Raw genomic sequence first — 19,131 nt, 5'->3', positions numbered from 1 at the left:
GTGAAGCTGTCTGGACTTGCATACTTAATTACCATACAGTCAATCTACTAAACTTTATTCTAGTTTAGCAGTTCAGAAAATACCTTGCTAAGTTTTGGAACCAATCTTGCAAGCATAGTGGATCTTATAACTTTCTTTTAACCTTAAGATGTTCAAGTGGCATAAATTAAGCTTAAAACATGAACTAGTCTGATAGAAAAGTAAAGTTGCTCTTGAAAGCCATCTGCATGCTATTAAATCCAAAATTAAGGGCAGCGATACATCTTCTGTCAAAGTCTATATTTCAGCACCAAGGACAGCAGTCCAGAATCCTGCCTTGAAAGCAAGTCTTTCATTCAGATATATGTGGCTTATTTGGGGAATATTTAAATTTGCAAGAAAGCTCTTTATAAGTCCTGCATTATTATACTACCAGAGATCCTTGTGAACTAACACCATCCTTTAAAAGTCAACTCAGAATGAGTAAATTAATTGTCAAAGTTCATATAGGGCTATAAGTTACTATAGGTTTATCTTCCTGATGATTTGGCTGTTTGTGTGTTTCACAGTGGCATTTTCTTCCTTTTATGTAATAATTTATTTCAACATTTTAAAGTGTTATCTTTACTGTCAGGCTACTCTATGATTTGCACATTATCAGATTTTATAAGCAGTTCAGCAGGCTGATTTGTATGCTACACAAATACTTACGTGTTCTACCAGAGCTGCCTTGGAAAACATCAAATAATTTTGTGTATAGGGATTTTGATCACTTCAGTCACCTGTAGCCTCATTATTTAAAACCTATCCCTTATTATAAGCCACATTTCAATATATTTGTCAGGGGATATGGCCAATTTCTTTCTTTTTATTGAAGACATATTATTATCTAGTGGGTGGTCTGAAGGCCAGAAGTGTATTTTTCTTTGCAAACTGTGCAAATCTTACTTAATAAAGCTGCAGTCTCCTGGCATTAAAAGCATCCCAGTTATGGGGCCCAGGTACAACTGGTGCATTTCATTAAAAACCAAAATACAGAGAGGGATATAACATTAAAATGTGGATTATCTCCATCTCCTAGAACAGGAAAAGTTTGTTTCCATTTTTTTATGAATGAAACTATGGACAAACTTTCCCACACCTTGTTAGGGTCACCAGGGACCATATATAATTGCTTTAAGAGCCAGTTCTGGCCAGTGGGCTACAAATTAGCAATCTCTCTTTTGAGCTAAGTTGTTCCAGTATCATTGATTTGCTTTCTACCCCTTGGGGCTTCTATAAGGAATAAGCGCTCCAGAGTACTGCCTGCTTATGACCTGCCATTTTTGGTTGCCATTTCAAGATATTGAACTTGACCAGTTTGATTTCAGAGCTCATAAATCCAACCTTCCCTTTGATTGTGTTGATTTCATTATGGTCAATCCCAGCTGCATTTTTGAAATACCATTTTGAGAGCAGATGACTCAGTTTTAGCGTTTTGAAGTTTGCATTGTTTAAAACTGGAACCTGAAATGAATTGATTATTTCCACCCGTTCCCTATCACATACACACACTTTATATTCCTCTCCCTTTTTGTCTTACATATGTATTCATTGTACATTTTCTGTTGAAACTCATCTCCTGTTCTGCTTAAATTCCCTGCTTCATTTTGATTAAAATTTGAGAATATGCAAGTTTAGATGCTGTGACCTTGTTAATCATCACCTTCAGAGTATTCTATTCCAGAGGGGTAGCTATGTTAGTTTGTTCCAGGAAAAACTTCCAAGAGTCTCATGAAACGTAAAGGCTAACAAATTTATTGTGGTACAGTTTTTGTGGTCTGAAGATTCACTGCATGAATGTAGCTACTGAAGAGGCATCTATTCCACAAAACCTTGTTAGAGCTTCTTTGTTTTTTAACTCTTTCTCCTCTATGCTAGTACTATTGATAACTATCTTCCCCTGTTATAAAGGTAATTGGTTTAATCTAAATATGATGGTATGACACAGTATAGGGAATGAGGCTCGTTTACAGTGGTGACAGATATGGCAGACATTATGAGGATAAGAAAGTGCCTTATACTGAGATTCTGTTAATCACAAATTGAACCTGAGACATCCTGCATGCAACGCATATGCTCTACTGCTTAGCTGCACCCCTTCCCTGTTGTTCATACAGTACTGAAGCAATAGGGATTTTGCTTTTTTCTTTCTTGGAGAACCTACAGATAGTACTTAATGAATACTTCATGAGCACTCTACCATGTTTCACTGATCACATGAGTAGACCACTCGTATAAGCTCTTAACTACCCAAATGAGCCAATTCTGATGTATTAATCAGCCGAAATATCTGTAGTAATATGACCTTGACCTCTGTCTACAAAACCAGGCAGCAAAGGACTTGGAACCCACAAATATGAGCTTAACTTTCTACCCAGCCTCTATTTTGGCTTCCACTGGCCCCTTCCCCTCATCTGTATCCTCTGTCATGCACAGTGGGGTTGTGGGAAATGCAGGAATCTGCCTCATTTGTACTGGTGTCTAGAAAGGCAAGAAATGGTGGGAGAGACTTTGCCTTACTTTTCCAAATCTCATTGCACCGCTCTTCCAAGCTCTCTGTACTTGTTCAAAGAAGAAGTAAGTTTTGCTTCTCATTTGCATTGCAGTTTGGAGAAAGCAAAAAAAGGCATTCTCCTCTTTTGCAGTTTATATTCTCAAAACATTACTGCAAATGAGATAAGACATCCCCAGCACACATACACTTGAAAGAGAAGCATGGATTTCTCTTTATCTGCACTGCAGTATGGGCAGGGGGGGGGGGACTAGCCAGAGAGAGACTTTTTTCCTTATCTCATCCAAATGGCAGTGCAAGTAAGAACTTGGAGGAGTGTATTTAGGCTCTTGGACATCCTTCTTGCCAGAGATCCAGGAATGCCCACCTGTGGTAAGCAGGTGGGTGGATTTTGTGAGTTCCTGATGAAAGCACACGAAAACTATTATTGTGCTATTTTGCAAACTATTTAAAAAGTAGCGGGGGGGGGGGAGACCATGGCAAAACCTCTTGGAAATGGTCGTCTTATAAAAGATACTATGTGAAAGTTTATGGACACCAAAACATTGTTTGTATTGGCAAACAGAATAAAGTTCGAAGCTGTAGCAGATGGCACTGCCGAATTATACATTGGCATCTGAAAAGTTGGGCAAGGCAATGACTCTGCAGCAGGTCCATTGCACTGTGCTGTTTCTAGCACCCTGTAAACCGCACATTGGCCAAAGCTCAAACCAGGAACAAAGCCCAAGGCAAAGCTACATATATTGGAGTTCTGGCTACATCTATTGGATTTCTCTCGTAAATCGCTGTTTGTAGCTCAATACAATGAGATCTTCATACAGCAGTCTGACATGATTCCAGTTCTCCAAGACTGATGAGGAGACATGGAAGCAAGTCAGGCAGTGTCAGAACTTGTACTTGTCTGAATACTAGTTACTGAGAAAGTGGGGAGAATGCAGTTGCTCTCAGGTCCTGCTTGTGGGTTTCTTGTAGACATCTGGTTGTCCCCTGTGAAAAAAGAATACTGGACTAGATGGACCTTTGGCCTGATCTAGTAGAGCTGTTCTTATATCACCCAGGCAGGCAGGGCAGGGCTTCCATGGAATAGGGAGGGGTGAAGACAACAGCAAATAAGCTACTTGAAGACATAAAACAATAGCTCCACCAAATGAAATGACATGAACTTCTGCACATAATTTTCCTGAAGGCTTGCTAAATAGTACCAGATGTACTCAAATATATGTTAAATAGCATTGGGCACAATATGGAACCTCACTGCACAACTGCCAGGGAGACAAAAGACAAACACCCAATGCTATTCTTTGAAACTGACACTGGAGGCAAAAATAGAACCACTCTAAAACAGTGCCTCCAATACCCATCCCACTAAGTCAGCTCAGAAGGATACCATGATTGTTGTTGTTCAGTCGTGTCCGACTCTTCATGACCCCTTGGACCAGAGCACACCAGACATGCCTATCTTTCACTGCCTCCTGCAGTTTGGCCAAACTCATGCTAGTTGCTTCGAGAACACTGTCCAACCATCTTACCCTCTGTCGTCCCCTTCTCCTTGTGCCCTCCATCTTTCCCAACATCAGGGTCTTTTCTAGGGAGTCTTCTCTTCTCATGAGGTGGCCAAAGTACTGGAGCCTCAACTTCAGGATTAATAGTATCAAAAGCCCAAACAAGGTCTGTCCTTTTCCTGATAAGTGTCATCCATCAAGGCAACAAAGGGCAATTCAGTCACGTAACCAGCCCAGAACCCAGATTGAAATGAGTCAAGATAATACGTTTTGTCTGCAAGTATTGTTGCACCATAAGCTGGGACCACTCCCTTGTGCAAGGATGTGTTGACCACACTCTGGATCTACTTGGCAGGCTGTAATACGCCAAGACGGGCAAGGGTTGAGGAGACACATTGCTGTCTGCATTGTCACAAGGACCTTGTCCAAGCCAACAGCTACATAAACTGAAACTGAAGCAAGGAAGTTGCAGCAGATACTGCACTGAACACCTCGATTGTTCACTGATGGAAGCAAGCATAACAAAAATGTGGATGTACTTGGGTTTTGCAGGGAGGTTGATATGTTCTTATGCACAATTCCAAATTATGTACTGGTTTTGATGCTCAGAAAACCAATCTGCATCAGCACTGCAGATTGTAGCTTTTTGTTTCAAGCTAATTTTTCAAACAGATAACAAGGATGTGAGATGGCAGGCTAAACAATTAGTTTCAGAGAGCTTTTAATTTTTAATCACCACACACTGTTTATCATCTTCAGAGCTGCAAGGAGTGGCAGCTGTAATTCTCTGTGATTTACTCCATCCCATACATCTGAAACTCATTCTATTCCTCAGGGTTGTAGCAAATCTTGATGCAATGGGACAAAGGAGAAATAAATGACACTGGGACAAAATGAAGGAGTGTGAAAAGGAAAATACAGCAAGCAATAGATTTTGTTGTGAACTAACGCCATGAGACCCGTCACGGAGAAGCAGCTGTTGTGTGATGTGTTATTACTTACGGTCGTGCAGCCTACGTGCCAGGCTGACTTGCTATGAGTTTGGAAGGGAGGTTGAATGTGGCTTGGAAGCAAAGCAAGCAGGAGGAAAAGCACAGTTGGTGGGGGAACAGATCATCTTGTTCCACTTTGGCACAACATACCATAACAGCTTGCAAACAACTTCTGCAAAGTTCGAGGAACACTTCCCACTATATGTGTCTGTGTTTGCTTAATTAATTAAAATATTTGAAACCCATCTTCCCCACTCCTCAAGGCAGTTTACAACAAAATGGTAAAGCACTCTATTCAACACACACAAAATACATTTAGAAACCAAAAAGTGGAGCAGTGCTGACTTTAAAAGTTTTCAACAACACAGCCTCCAAAAAGTTTGCCATCCTTCTGTCCAAATAGATGGATGTCACTAAAACGGAGGTGGGAGGGACATAAAAATGGCTTCTGGGCAAGGTCATTCCACTATGTTGGGGCAACCAGAGAGATGGCTCATCTCCTTGCAGCTGATGTTCTGACTTCCTGAAATGAAACAACTTGGAATGAACCTGATTATCAACAGGTGGGTGGCCTCAGAAACCCATGAAAGTCAAAGCCAAGTAGAAAGGTCCATAGTTCAGTGGCAGAGCATCTGTTTTGCGTTCAGAAGGTCCCAGGTTCAACCTCCAGCATCTCGTGTTAGGGCAACGAATGTTCCCTAAATGAAACCCTAGAAAACCAGTGCTGGTCATTGTGAAGACAGTACTGAGCTAGATGGTCCAGTGGTTTGGTTCTTATGTTCCTAGATGTATCATACCTGGTAAGTCAAGTAAAAAGTAGTAGACAGTTCCACTTTAGTGTGCACTACAGTACCTATGAAACTTGCCTGTCAAACATCTATGGGCTATCTGTACCTCTCAAGAGCTGAGCTATTGATGTGAGGGCAGCAGTACAATGCTGGGGTACCAGGAAATAATGTAGGTTTTAGGAATGCCCCCCTCCCAGCTTTGGAACTGAGGTTCACTTGACAACATTTGAGCTTCCCCTTTTTCTTTAGTTCATCTCTCAGCAGACATTGTAAGAGGAGGCAGGAAGTGGCAGCTGGAAGGCTGTTTAGCAGCTCTTACTTAGAACTGCTTGGCTATGCTTTGAACCTGCTTATGGACTGGAATTTTCACTGCCTTGCTGTGACCAGTCTCTCCTTTAATTCTGCCTGGTGTGTTTGCCTGTGCCTGCTTATATGGGCCCTTCAGCTTTCCTTCAGAGGTACCTAATCTCCCAATGTCCCAGTTTACCTTTCTGGGAAATAGTCAAGCCTGTGGACCCTTCCGCTCCTGTTTTGGAGGATTCTTGCCCCTTGGGCCACTTGAACTTGGCTATCATGCAAAGTCAGATCTGTACTCCAGAACCCTCTCACCTCAGCTGCTGCCTTGTCAATGTCTCAATTGTCCAGAGCAGCAATAGGAAAGAATTGGCCCTCCATGTTGCTGCACTTCAGCTACCAACATCCCTGACCATTGGCAAAGGCCGGCTTAAGCTAATGGGAGTTGGAGACCAGCAACCTTTGTAGGGCCTCGGGCTCCCCACATGATGGCCTTGGACTCGGGCTTGGACTCAGAACCAGAGGAGGCTCAGTCCGCATCGGATCCTCTGCCGCAGGCATCAACTGAACCTAGTCTGGGGCCTGATCCTGAAGAGCCTCAGTCTGCTCAGGTTCCCCTGCAACAAGCACCAGCTGGGCCGAGTCAGGGGCCTGAGCCTGTCCTGGCTCCAGGTGCTGAGGATACCTCATTGCAGTCAGCTGGGTCATCAGAGGCTGTGGCAGCCCCTGGGTCTAGTAACCCTCCGGCGTCTCCTGAGCTGCAGAGACTCGGCTGAGAGAAGGAGGGACCTGAGTACTCGCAGGAGGAGTGCTCGCCTTCAGACGAGGCAGGGTGGTGAGTCATCAGGGGATCGGGACCGGCCATTGCCTCCGCAGAGATAAAAGGGCAGTCAGATTCCGCCCCAGGTTGTGGGAGCAACATTGCTGCTTGCCAGATCCTACCTGTGTTCCTGTTCCTGACCCTGCCTGGATTCCTGCCCTGCACCCTGCCTTGACTTCTTTGGACCAACTCCTCATTGACTCCTTGGACTTCGGACCGGACCGGACTTGGACCTTGCCTCTTGCATTACCCTTGGGACCAGCACACCCCACCTTTGGACCAGAGGCAACATTTACCAAGGTGTGGGGACCATATATTTTCTGTATGGCAGTACATGTCAAACTTGATTTGTGACACCATTGCCTCCCCTCCCCTTGCACACACTGATTATTCCTTCGTCTTGCATCCTTCAGCATGTATTAGAGCAACAGGCGTCTGTTACCATTTCTGTGTGAATCTCAAGTGGCAAAAACATGGATCCCATTACTTAGAAGTCCTTGGGTTTAGGTCTATTTCTACTGTCAAACTTCAGTGTTAACACATAAGGTGACGCACTTCTTGTCCTTGATGCCTATGGAATAAGACAAGCTTGAATAAGATCCTTATGGCCACTTAAAAGACAATCTGGTTTAGATATCTAATCCATCTAAGGGGGGGATGTGTGCAAAAACCTCACCATCTTAGCTAATGGCAGGATTTAACTGTTGTGTCTTAAGGGGATTTGTTCTCTTGCATGTACAGTAGTAAGGACTGGATTTCAGCTTGGTGAGATGAGTGAGAAGAGCTGTTTTATTAATTTGTCCCCACCCTTGCACATTCCCACCTCCGAGATCAAGGGCCTGCCCATTCACAAAATTGTGCTGGTACTGGAAGGGGCCAGTTTCCAAACACTCATTTCATGGGAGATAAGACTAAAATACAATGAATGTCCCTGCCCCCCCCCAAATAAACTGAGTAAAAGACAGAGGTGGGGTCTGAGCCCCCAAACCACTTTATTGAATTCACATTGCTAGGAAGATCCTGGCACACAAAAACCTCACAGCCAATGGTAGCCTCCTTTACAGTCAGTTTTCAGAGCCAAACAGAATAAGAGTTTTGCTTGATCAGACACATCCAGTCCAGCATCCTGTTCTGAAGAATAGCCAGACAGATGCCTCTGGAAAACCCGTAAACAGGACATAAAGGCCTTGTTGTATACTCCCGGTACTTGGTATTCTCACGTATATGTACTCTGATTGTGGAGGTTCCATTTTGCTATAATTGCAGATAACCTTCCATGTACATGTCCTCTATTGATTTCTCTAATCTTTTAAAAATCCATCTAAGCTAATGGCCCCCACTGAGTCATGTGATAATGAATTGTATAAGATAAATATGCATGGTATAACATAGTAGTTTGTTCTGAAACAACTGCTAGTGAGTTTCACTGAGTGGTCCCTGAGACATAGGTGGACGGGTAGGAGGCTTGTTGGGCAGGCAGACAGTTGGGGAGGAATTGGACCATGCCATGCTCCCAGTTAAGGTATGAATTGGACTCAGAATAAACTATTTCTGAGATTTGGGGCAGTTTTTCTGAGCCACAGTTCTAAGCCTGCTGAGGGGAGCTCTCCCTACCATTAAAAGCAATGTTTGTTTCATGTTTATGCCTTTAAACAATTTGTTCTTCCAAAGTCCTTCTTTGCTTGCCTCCTCATCGATGTGCATTTGTTTTGCCGGCAAATGTTTCTGATTTGGGCAAGATTCCCATTTTTAAAAGGAAGGGTTGACACTGCTTTTAGCGATGTAAAGGCTTCCTTTTAAAAATGGAAATCTTTTCTTGAAGGGGTTTAACTTCCTCTAACCCCACCCTCATTTCCTTTTTAGAAGTCTTCTCATTTTATTTTAAACTTGAATTCCCTTTCTGAAACTAAATGCAGCTGTGTGAGACTTTCTAGGCAACATGTGTGTGTGTGTGTGTGTGTGTGTGTGTACCTTCTTTTCACTGTTATGTTGAGCAGTGCTGTGGTCACTATTCCAAGCAGAAAACAAGATCTATGTGTTCCACTGTTCCAGCCAATGATGAGCCCATGTGATTCTGTGTTCATGTGAGCTTTTGAGGATGCTGGGGGTAAATTTACACCTGGAAAGTGTGTGTTCTTCAGGTCAGTGTCTTCATAAGGTACAAGGCCAAGGAACTAGAGCTTGGAGTGCAGTAAGCAGAAGATATTGCTCTGTTCACTAGGTGATACTGGAAGACCAGGATCCCTGTATCCAATCCATAGGTTCCCTTTTGCCAACAGCCATGTTCAGTGTTGCATACATAAAGGTAAAGGTACCCCGACCATTAGTTCCAGTTGTGGATGACTCTGGAGTTGTGGTGCTCATCTCGCTCTGTAGGCCGAGGGAGCCAGCGTTTTTGTCTGCAGACAGCTTCCGGGTCATGTGACCAGCACGACTAAGCCGCTTCTGGTGAACCAGAGCAGCACACGGAAATGCCGTTTACGTTCCCGCCAGAGTGGTACCTATTTATCTACTTGCACTTTTGACGTTCTTTCGAACTGCTAGGTGGGCAGGAGCTGGGACCGAAAAATGGGAGCTCACCCTGCCGTGGGGATTCGAACCACCGACCTTCCGATTAGCAAGCCCTAGGCTCTGTGGGTTAGACCACAGCACCACCCGCATACATAGTTGTATTCAAAGGTGACTGCACTAGCTGAAGTGCTTTTTCTTGGGCCAGACAGGCCACCTGATTTTCACCAATCCCATTTACCAATTGCACCCCTCTATTCCATATCTGCTACTGTTCCAGATGGCCTGTAACCAAGAGAAGCTTTTGAGAGGCATGGGGAGGCTGCACAGGGTAGGAGGGATTAGCAGAAATCATGCCCTGCCTTGCAGAAATGCTTCTTAGAACCACTAGTGACTTGTTCCCCACTACACCAGCAATAGGGAACCTGCAAACTTCTGGATGCTTTGGACTCCACCTCCCCTCAAGCCGCAGCCAGCATAGTCAGTGGCCAGGCATGATTGGAGCTGAACTTCAATAACATCTGGAGGGGCATACGTTCCCCATCCCTGTCCAATTGGATGTTCAATTCTGCTCCTGAAGAGGACTCTTATGTACTGTGGACACACAGAGTCCACGATAGGGTAGGCCTCATCTTCAGACCTCCAGTTCAAGGTGGTTCTGCTGTTACTGTCACCAGGTCATGAGGAACAAGGCAGGCTAGCAGAAGAAGGTGTTGCTTGCCGTGTCTAGCTTTGCCCACTATGTGTTGTATTGACTGTAGCGCTAAGGATGACGTTCCGTCAGTGCTGTGCACCCTCTCCCTCTTCTCATCCTATCATTCACCCTCTAAATCTGTTCTGTGGGTCTCCCGACACTCCAGAGCACATGTAGGGATGGTGCAGGGAGAGGAAATGGGGAAATTCTGATGCATTCGTGCAAACCCTTACACTACCACAACTATTTAGTTGACTGCCTCCCTATATGTACCCTCTAGGGCAGCGGTGGGAAAAACTGTGGCCTTCCAGATGTTGCTGGACTCCCAACTCCTGTCAGCTTCAGCCAGCATGGCCAATGGCTAGGGATAATAGGAGTTCAGCAACATCTGGAGGGATACAGATTCCCCTGTCGTCAGGGTCTTCAGAAGTAACATGACTTAAAAGCATTGTCATTATAGCTTTCTGCTGAGTTGAAAACACTCAAACCATGCTGTGTTTTTAAGGCACCAAATTGTTCCCATGTCCAGGATATAACAGTTGCAATTTTACGAGGGAAAACATTTAGCTGCCAAGATCATGGACAAAGTGTAACTAACAACATGAACTGAAAACAACCTGGGGCGTAAAGAGGAAGTATTTTTGATTGTGTGCAGCTTCCCACTCCTGAAACAAAGTATTTTTCTAAGGAGATTTTTGCTCTGTTAAAGTTGACACCTTAGAATGAACAGCTCTGACTTTTTTTTTCTAAGACTGTCAGCGCATGTTGTGAACCTGCGGAGTTATAGGAACAACAATTTAGAGTTCCTAAACAGCAGAAAGGGGCCAACTATTGCTGTTAGAAATCTTTCTTAATGCCTCTGAAATAATATTACAGTATAGTGTAAAAAGAAAGAGACAATTTTATTTTCCTTGGTGTTAAAATTGTAGTAGAATGTGCTCACAGAAAATTAACTAGAATTATTCTGAGAGCATTGCATTCTCCAACTAAGCCCTATAAGCAGATGTAAAATACAACTGAATAGAACAGATTTCCCCCCACAACTCCTTATGTATAATGCATGACCAGTATTAGCTGGGTTTTTGTGTGTGCTGTTGTTGCAAAAAATAAAATAAAAAAAATCTTAAAGCTAAATGAGAAGGCACTGCAGTGTGTGTGGATCCTAATCTGATAACAAACCCAGGAGCTGTTGATTAGATGCATTTTCTAGACAATAAAAGCAATAAAGACCACTTAGGGGCACAAAGACCGTTAGGATGAACAATGAGGCAATTTCTACCACCATATTATAAAATGTGTGCAGAACTGAAGCACCCAATTGAATTCTTATATTTGAAGTTACTTGGGATTACTCTGTTTACAGTAGTGCAAGATCAATCGAAGCCTGAATAATTTACTTTCTAACTTGTTTAATAACCAAGAATCTCTAAGTCTGCAACCCCCCAGCCCCGCCCCAATGTTTGTGTGTGTGGCGATCACACAGGGTCCCCGGTCGTTTAATGGACTATTGATCCCTGTGCCACCACGGCGCTTCACTGCCACCAACCAGGATCCCCTCCCTGGTAATCACTGTCACAGTAAGGGTGTGATTTTAAACAAAAGAATAAGTGTTTATTTAAAACATCAACAAACTTAAGATATTGGTTACATTGGTATATACTTATTCTTATCTCAACCCTGTTCTGATCCTACACTCACCACTCTACCTCACCACCAACCCTCACAATCACCAACCACCCACCAACCATCTGCTTCAGTCAACTGCCCTTAACCAACTCTCTAACACCAACTGCCTTTGTTCAGCTGCCCCTAGCTCCTCCTCCCTCTGTTTATTGGTCCGCCTAGGGTCAGCCACTTAACCCTTTACTTACTCCTGCACATTCATACATTCTCTAGGAAGGGCAAACGCCACAGTGTGTAAGAGGGATGGGTGTGCAAAGCAGTGATTTCATGGTTTACTTAATGTATAGGTGAAGCAAGTCTGCTTCTAGAGATGTAGCTGAGTTTTGTCATTCCTTGGCTCAGAAAATGATTCTTGGTGACTTGCAATTCTTGTCTTAAAAACAAGGTGAACGTTTTGATCTTCAAGTTGTTCTCTGGCTTACCCACTTACCAGCTCTGCTTACTTGGTGATTACTCTAGCACAAGGGTCAGCAAACCTTTTCTGCAGGGGGCCGGTTCACTGTCTCTCAGAACTTGTGGCGGGCCACATGCATGTGCACACGCACACAGGGAAATTTTTACAGGGTCTTACAGCGAAAGGCAAGGGGTGAGGTGGCTAAAGATAGCTTTTCTATACTGGAAAGAGAAGTGGCTGAATTGCAACTAATCACCAAACTTAAAACCATGGAGAAACCTGGTCTGGACAAAGACATTGGATTCTTATCTCATTATACATGACAAAGCTATCTTTAGCCATCTCACCCCTTGCCTTTCCCTGTAATACCCTGTAAAAATTGCAGTCGTTAACAGTCATCAACAGGTTTTCCACACCCATCAGCTGATCACCCATTCCCACCACCCTTCTGAGTAATACCCCTCCCCACTCCCTCACTATATTTAAGGGTCTGGTGACTTCCATTTCAGTGTATCTGAAGAAGTGTGCATGCACACGAAAGCTGATACCAAGAACAAACTTAGTTGGTCTCTAAGGTGCTACTGGAAGGAATTTTTTTATTTTATTTGTTTTGACTATGGCAGACCAACACGGCTACCTACCCGTAACTGGAACCATTTAGAACATCACATCATAAGCCCTCTCCGTACATGTGTGCTTTCATGTGCTTGATACAGGAACTCATGGGAGGGGAATTAACCAGAGCTGGTGGCGCTCACAACACTGTCTCATAATTCCATCTGTGCCTATGGGCCCCACAAAGGTTAGCCACCCCAATCTACAAAGTGCAGCAGCATCAATAAAAAAGAGAACACCATACTAAAACATGAAGCAAGGTACCAATCCACCAGCAGAAAAACTGAGTTCTAAGAATTTTTAAAAAAAAATAAAAAAGGAAAAAGGAAAGACTCTGTCAACACCAGTTTACCTGTACACGTTTTCAAGAAAACAATTCACCTTTTCAAAATGAAGGCTCTCCTTCACCTCTTGGCAACTCCAAGGCAGCTCACAATGAAGAAGAGTTGCCCTGCTTACATGAAAGTCCTTCTTGTGTTACCCCTCTTCAGGCTGTCTGGAGAATAAAGATAAGGAAGAGAAGTGGCAGTATATCTGCTGTAATTGGGTAAGGAAAGAGGAGGTGTCAAAAATAATTATTCAGTACAAGCATTCAGAACTTGCTGTATTTTAATTCAAGGTGGGATAAATGCTGCCGTCATCAGGAAGCTAGCCGAAGGTGTCATCTTTGATAAACAGGGCCTGCTTCACACATTTCCTGCAAAATCAATATAGGCCTGGTACTTATTTGCTAATATATCATGCCATCTTAGCAGTTCTGTTTTTGTTTTTGTCACTCTTTTGTTTCAGTGATTAGTGTCTCCTTTCACCGTGACAATTTGGGGGCTTTCCGGAAGACAGTAAAGCTATCAAAACCAGCCCTGTTAGAGGTTTGGTTTTTGTTTTATTCCACACAGCAGCAAGCTCTGAAAACTGTCAGGAGTCATTGTTTCATCACTCTTCTGTGAATTGTTTGGCACTGCAAACAAGAAATGGTGGGGAACTAGCGGAAGGTTCGGAGGAGGGCAATGCATTAATAACTGAGCACAATTATCCATAAATCGCAGAAGCGTGGATGTCAAGGGTAAAATATCAAAACAGACAGGCATCAGACAACCCTGAAAACAAAACTTTTTTAGCACATTTCTGTGTTTGTTTCAAAGTCCCTTGCTGTTTTATTTCTTACCAATGTCCCACCTGACCAGAAATCCCTCTTCTAGTATCCTTTACATGCTGCTGCTGCTGTTGTTGTCATTTAGTCGTGTCCAACTCTTCGTGACCTCATGAACCAGAGCACGCCTGGCACTCCTGTCTTCCACTGCCTCCCACAGTTTGGTCAGACTCATGTTGGTAGCTTCAAAAACACTGTCCAACCATCTCATCCTCTGTCCCCCCCTTCTCCTTGTGCCCTCCATCATTCCCAACATCAGGATCTTTTCCAGGGAGTCTTCTCTTCTCATGAGGTGGCCAAAGTATTGGAGCCTCAGCTTCAGGATCTGTCCTTCCAGTGAACACTCAGGGCTGATTTCCTTAAGGATGGATAGGTTTGATCTTGCAGTCCATGGGACTCTCAAGAGTCTCCACCAGCACCATAATTCAAAAGCATCAATTCTTTGGCGATCAGCCTTCTTTATGGTCCAGCTCTCACTTCCGTACATCACTACTGAGGAAAACCATAGCTTTAACTATACGGACCTTTGTTGGCAAGGTGATGTCTCTGCTTTTTAAGATGCTGTCTAGGTTTGTCATTGCTTTTCTCCCAAGAAGCAGGCATCTTTTAATTTCGTGACTGCTGTTACCATCTGCATTGATCATGGAACCCAAGACATGCAGACATCCTTTACATGCAGTACCTGCCAAACTATTCACAATAAACATTTTAAGAATGTACATAAAGAGTAACGAAACTGCATGAAAAGCAGTTGTTTTCATATGGCCCAATAGTCCTTAGAAAAGGCTCAGGGATAAATGTTTATGTTTCTTAAAGGCAAGGAGGCTCAGAGGAATCTTTGTATGAACATTGCATTCTACTAAGTAGAGGCCGCCACCTCAACTTGGCAGACCTCACCATCCTCATAGATTTCAAAGTGTAGTATCAGGCAACTGTACATTTCTCATTAGTATACACTTATCAGGGGAAGTGGTAGAGGACATATTTTAGTGCACAGAATGTGTTTGACTGCATTTTACCAATAATTTTTTTTCTCTTCCATGATAATAAAACTTTTAGCAGCAATCTAGTTATATAATTGTTTCAAGAATATACTTAAGACATTAATGGTTAATATAGCATCTCCCGAGCCAAGGAGATAAGTATCTATACAACCTTTAGATTTGAAGGCAGCCCTGTATAGGGAAGTTTTTAATGTTTTATTATGTTTTTATATACATTGGAAGTTGCCCAGAATGGCTGGGGCAATCCAGATATATGGGTGGGATAAGGTAAAGGTAAAAGGACCCCTGACCATTAGGTCCAGTTGCAGATGACTCTGGGGTTGCAGCGCTCATCTCACTTTATTGGCCAAGGGAGCTGGCGTACAGCTTCCGGGTCATGTGTCCAGCATGACTAAGCCGCTTCTGGCGAACCAGAGCAGCGCATGGAAACACCGTTTACCTTCCTGCTGGAGTGGTACCTATTTATCTACTTGCACTTTGGCGTGCTTTCGAACTGCTAGGTTGGCAGGAGCAGGGACCGAGCAACGGGAGCTCACCCTGTCACAGGGATTCGAACCACCAACCTTCTGATCAGTCCCTGTTTTCATCAGAGAAATGTTGGAGGGTATGCTGGTTCAGACAGAATCGTGTGTGTAAATACTATGTGTGTAATTGTCTGAATAGTCATATGATGTGTTCTTGGCTTTCTTTTTTCCTAACATCCTCTAATTCTAAAGATTTTCTATGACGCCTTCTTTATTTTTACAACCCATGCCCTTCTTGCAGACATTTAGTTAATACTTTCTCTATTGTTTGAGTGAAAATGGCACATCTGTCTTGCATGCATAGTTTCTCTTTTGGCCTTTTGAGATGGGTAATGTGCAGTTCTAAATCTCAGTTTTGAAAGGCAAGGAACTTAAATGGCATTATTCTGTGTGACTGGTCTCATGCAAAATCCCTTTTATTTTGTTTTTTTCTGCTTAATTTTTGGCATTTCTATATGAATCATTGGAAATGTTAGCATTTGCTCATCATTATAAACCACAAATTAATCAAAGTTTGCTGTGTAGACTAGATGCACACATTGACTGAAGGCTAATCCAGACATGATTTTACTCATCTAGTTTGCCCTTGCGGATCAGTTGTTTTAAACAAATAACTTGCATGGGGATGAGGGCGATGAGAAAAGAGGGATTTAAGTCTTTGCCCCTGCCATGGTTCTAGCTGGAATCATAAACCTCCCCCTACAAACCTGCTGTTCATAGTAGGATGAATACTCTGATTGGTGCCAAATTAATTCAGTAAAACAGCTAGTCTAGGAACTGGGGTTTCACCTACACTGGTTAGGATAGCATGTCCCTTAAAAACACAGTTTCATAGCTTGGGGGTGCTCCTGGACTTAGTTCTTGACCCTGGATGTCCACCCTGACTTTGGCCGGGGAGGGCGGGATATAAATAAAAAAATTATTATTTATTATAGTTGGGCATTGTGGCCAGGAGTACCTTTGTGCAGGTTAAGTGATGTCCCAATTGTGCCCATTCATGGAAAAGGGTAGTTCTGGCCATGGTGACAGAAGCCATAGTTACAACAAGCCTTGCAATGTGCTGTATGTGGAGCTGTCTTTGATGAGTGTCTGGAGAAGGTCACATTTGCTCTCTGCCCTCATTTTTCTCATCCATGAAACTCTCCCCACAACCAGATCGAGAGTATGAGCCTGCGGTACCATCTCTTACTTGAAAAGCAGCTTTATTATTTCCTGGTAAAGGAGCTTGCAATGCAAGGCTAGCTACCAGCCCTGTATCTTGCATACACAGTATATGATTTGGATAATGGTACTGGATTCTGAAAGAGTCTCATACTGGTGGTTCCTTGAAGACACACCTCCTGTTGGAAATGAGATGGGACGGAATCCAGTCCTTGAGCAGTTTTGAGAATATGACTGTCCTTGGCACACACACACCTCAGTTGGGAAAGGAATAATAGAGGAAAGATCTGTGCATTATTTGCCAACAGCAGAGAGCAAGATTGCAACTGGTTACTGCCTTGAAATTCCAAATATCTGAACTGCCTTCATTATTTTGTGACTCTCTTTTAGTCTCCAGCTACACCAAGACTTCATTAGCTTCTCTCAGTGTGTGCATGTCCTTTAAGCAAAAAATGTCAATTTGAGCAAAAGCACTCTGTCGAAATCCTTGGGCTTAATTTCCAATCCCAGCTGTGTGGCACTCTTTCTTCATGAGACTAGTCCAAATTTCCATATCTTGCCTGTGAGAGGGGTGATCACAACACTTCCATACTTCCTGCTCATTCTTTCTCCCTTGTCTCTTTCATGTGAAGGCTTTAAGGGATCAGAGTCTCTCGCTTACTATGTTCATAAATGCACCCAGCATAACTGTGCATCAGTCCTAATGGATGATACTCTACCAGGCTATGTGCACTGTGTGATTTCGATGAATAGAAATATGCATAACTGTAAAACTAATTACAGCTATATTTTGCACTTCTTGGATACTGCTACGTCTGCTATTAGTGATAATGAAGGATACTGGTGGTGATGATTATGATAATAGCTTCCTTGGAAGTGCAACTGTCTAATCTTATGTCTCATTTTGTTTTTGTTTTTTCCCCTAGCTGGGAGGCTGTGGGATCCTTGGAGTTGGCATATGGCTAGCAGTTACCCAAGGGAACTTCGCTACCCTCTCTTCTTCCTTCCCTTCCCTGTCAGCTGCCAATCTGCTGATCATCACGGGGACTTTTGTAATGATCATTGGCTTTGTGGGGTGCATAGGAGCCATCAAAGAAAACAAGTGCCTCCTGCTCAGTGTGAGTATAACATAATGGTGGTTCTGCTGCCTACCTGCATCCTGCCTTGTGGCCTCTGAGTGCTTGGGTTGATATTGAATTGATGCACAGTGTTTTCTTAATGTTGGTTACTGTGCATTCTTAATTGCACAGTCACCTCAACACCATATGCTAGAAACAGCTAACTGTTTTTGTCTGGGGTAAGACATATGCACCTAGAATGCACTAATTATGAAGAAGAGGAGGAGGAGGAGTTTGGATTTGATATCCCACTTTATCACTACCCGAAGGAGTCTCAAAGCGGCTAACATTCTTCTTTCCCTTCCTCCCCCACAACAAACACTGTGAGGTGAGTGGGGCTGAGAGACTTCAAAGAAGTGTGACTAGCCCAAGGTCACCCAGCAGCTGCATGTGGAGGAGCGGGGAAGCGAACCCGGTTCACCAGATTACGAGTCCACTGCTCTTAACCACTACACCACACTGGCTCTCCTTGAATGACATTCAAGATACATATTAAGCAGTTATGGATGATGTGGTACATGCCGATGTGCATCTAGGAGAGCCACCTAGCTAACAAAATGGCAACTTAAACCAAGACTCTTAACCCTTGAGCTAGATAATGAAAAAATTTATAAATTTAGACATTTAAAGATGCAAGTGGGAGCACATCAGTAATCTGGATACATACAGTACAACAACTGTAATTTTTATTACATTGTTATTTGTTTATTTCATAAACCATAGCCATCACTAATATAAAGATAAAAATGGCAATCCTGTAGAGCTGGTTGTCCTGTTTTTAGTTCTTATCTATGATTTGCTTTAAACTATCAAATATATGAAATATTTTAATAATTTTCCTGGAATGATCATGGAAGAAAAGAATGTGTAAGTTGAGTGAGGGTTGAAGAGAGTCCTCCCCACATTCAAACATAATGCAGAGCTGTGGGTTGTTCTTCAGTCCTCGCCTCTCTCATATAGATGAGGAGAGAGGATTAGGAGTTTAAGAATTAACATGGCTCATTCTCAGTTGCTTTAATCATAGTTTATATGATCATCAGAACTGGGTGGTAATGTGGCAATAGGTGAAATCATTGCTTTTTTCATGGGGGGACACAGCGGTACATATACCCCTAAACATTTTGTGAATCTAATAGGAGAAGAAACTAATTCTTTTTTTAAAAAAAGATAGTTTCTTCTCTAGCACGGTGAACCATCAGTTCCGTTGCTACCCCTGATGACAGCCTCGTTTCCTGTCATGGTGTTTCCTGAGTCTCAGACAGAATGAGAGTACCCCTAAACATTTTTTTAAAGAAAAAAAGCACTGGGTGAAATATCATGTAGTGTTAGGGAGCCAAAATGAGATGGGGTT

At 43.0% G+C, this 19,131-nt stretch overlaps 1 protein-coding gene across 6 annotated transcripts in view; it reads left to right on the top strand.

The window, feature by feature from the left end:
• TSPAN4 (tetraspanin 4) overlaps nt 1-19,131 on the top strand; it is a 504,940-nt gene that overhangs the window by 426,695 nt on the left and 59,114 nt on the right. For all 6 annotated transcript variants that reach the window (XM_033155489.1, XM_033155472.1, XM_033155466.1 and 3 more), the window contains one exon: nt 17,589-17,780. In XM_033155489.1, the coding sequence (XP_033011380.1) occupies nt 17,589-17,780 (192 nt within the window). The remainder of the gene's footprint in view (nt 1-17,588; nt 17,781-19,131) is intronic.

Source organism: Lacerta agilis, chromosome 1 (assembly GCF_009819535.1).
Source record: "Lacerta agilis isolate rLacAgi1 chromosome 1, rLacAgi1.pri, whole genome shotgun sequence".
In the NCBI taxonomy this organism is placed as follows: Eukaryota; Metazoa; Chordata; class Lepidosauria; order Squamata; family Lacertidae; genus Lacerta; species Lacerta agilis.
The sequence above is the reverse complement of the archived record's forward strand: the minus strand, read 5'-3'. Positions and strand labels throughout refer to the sequence as shown.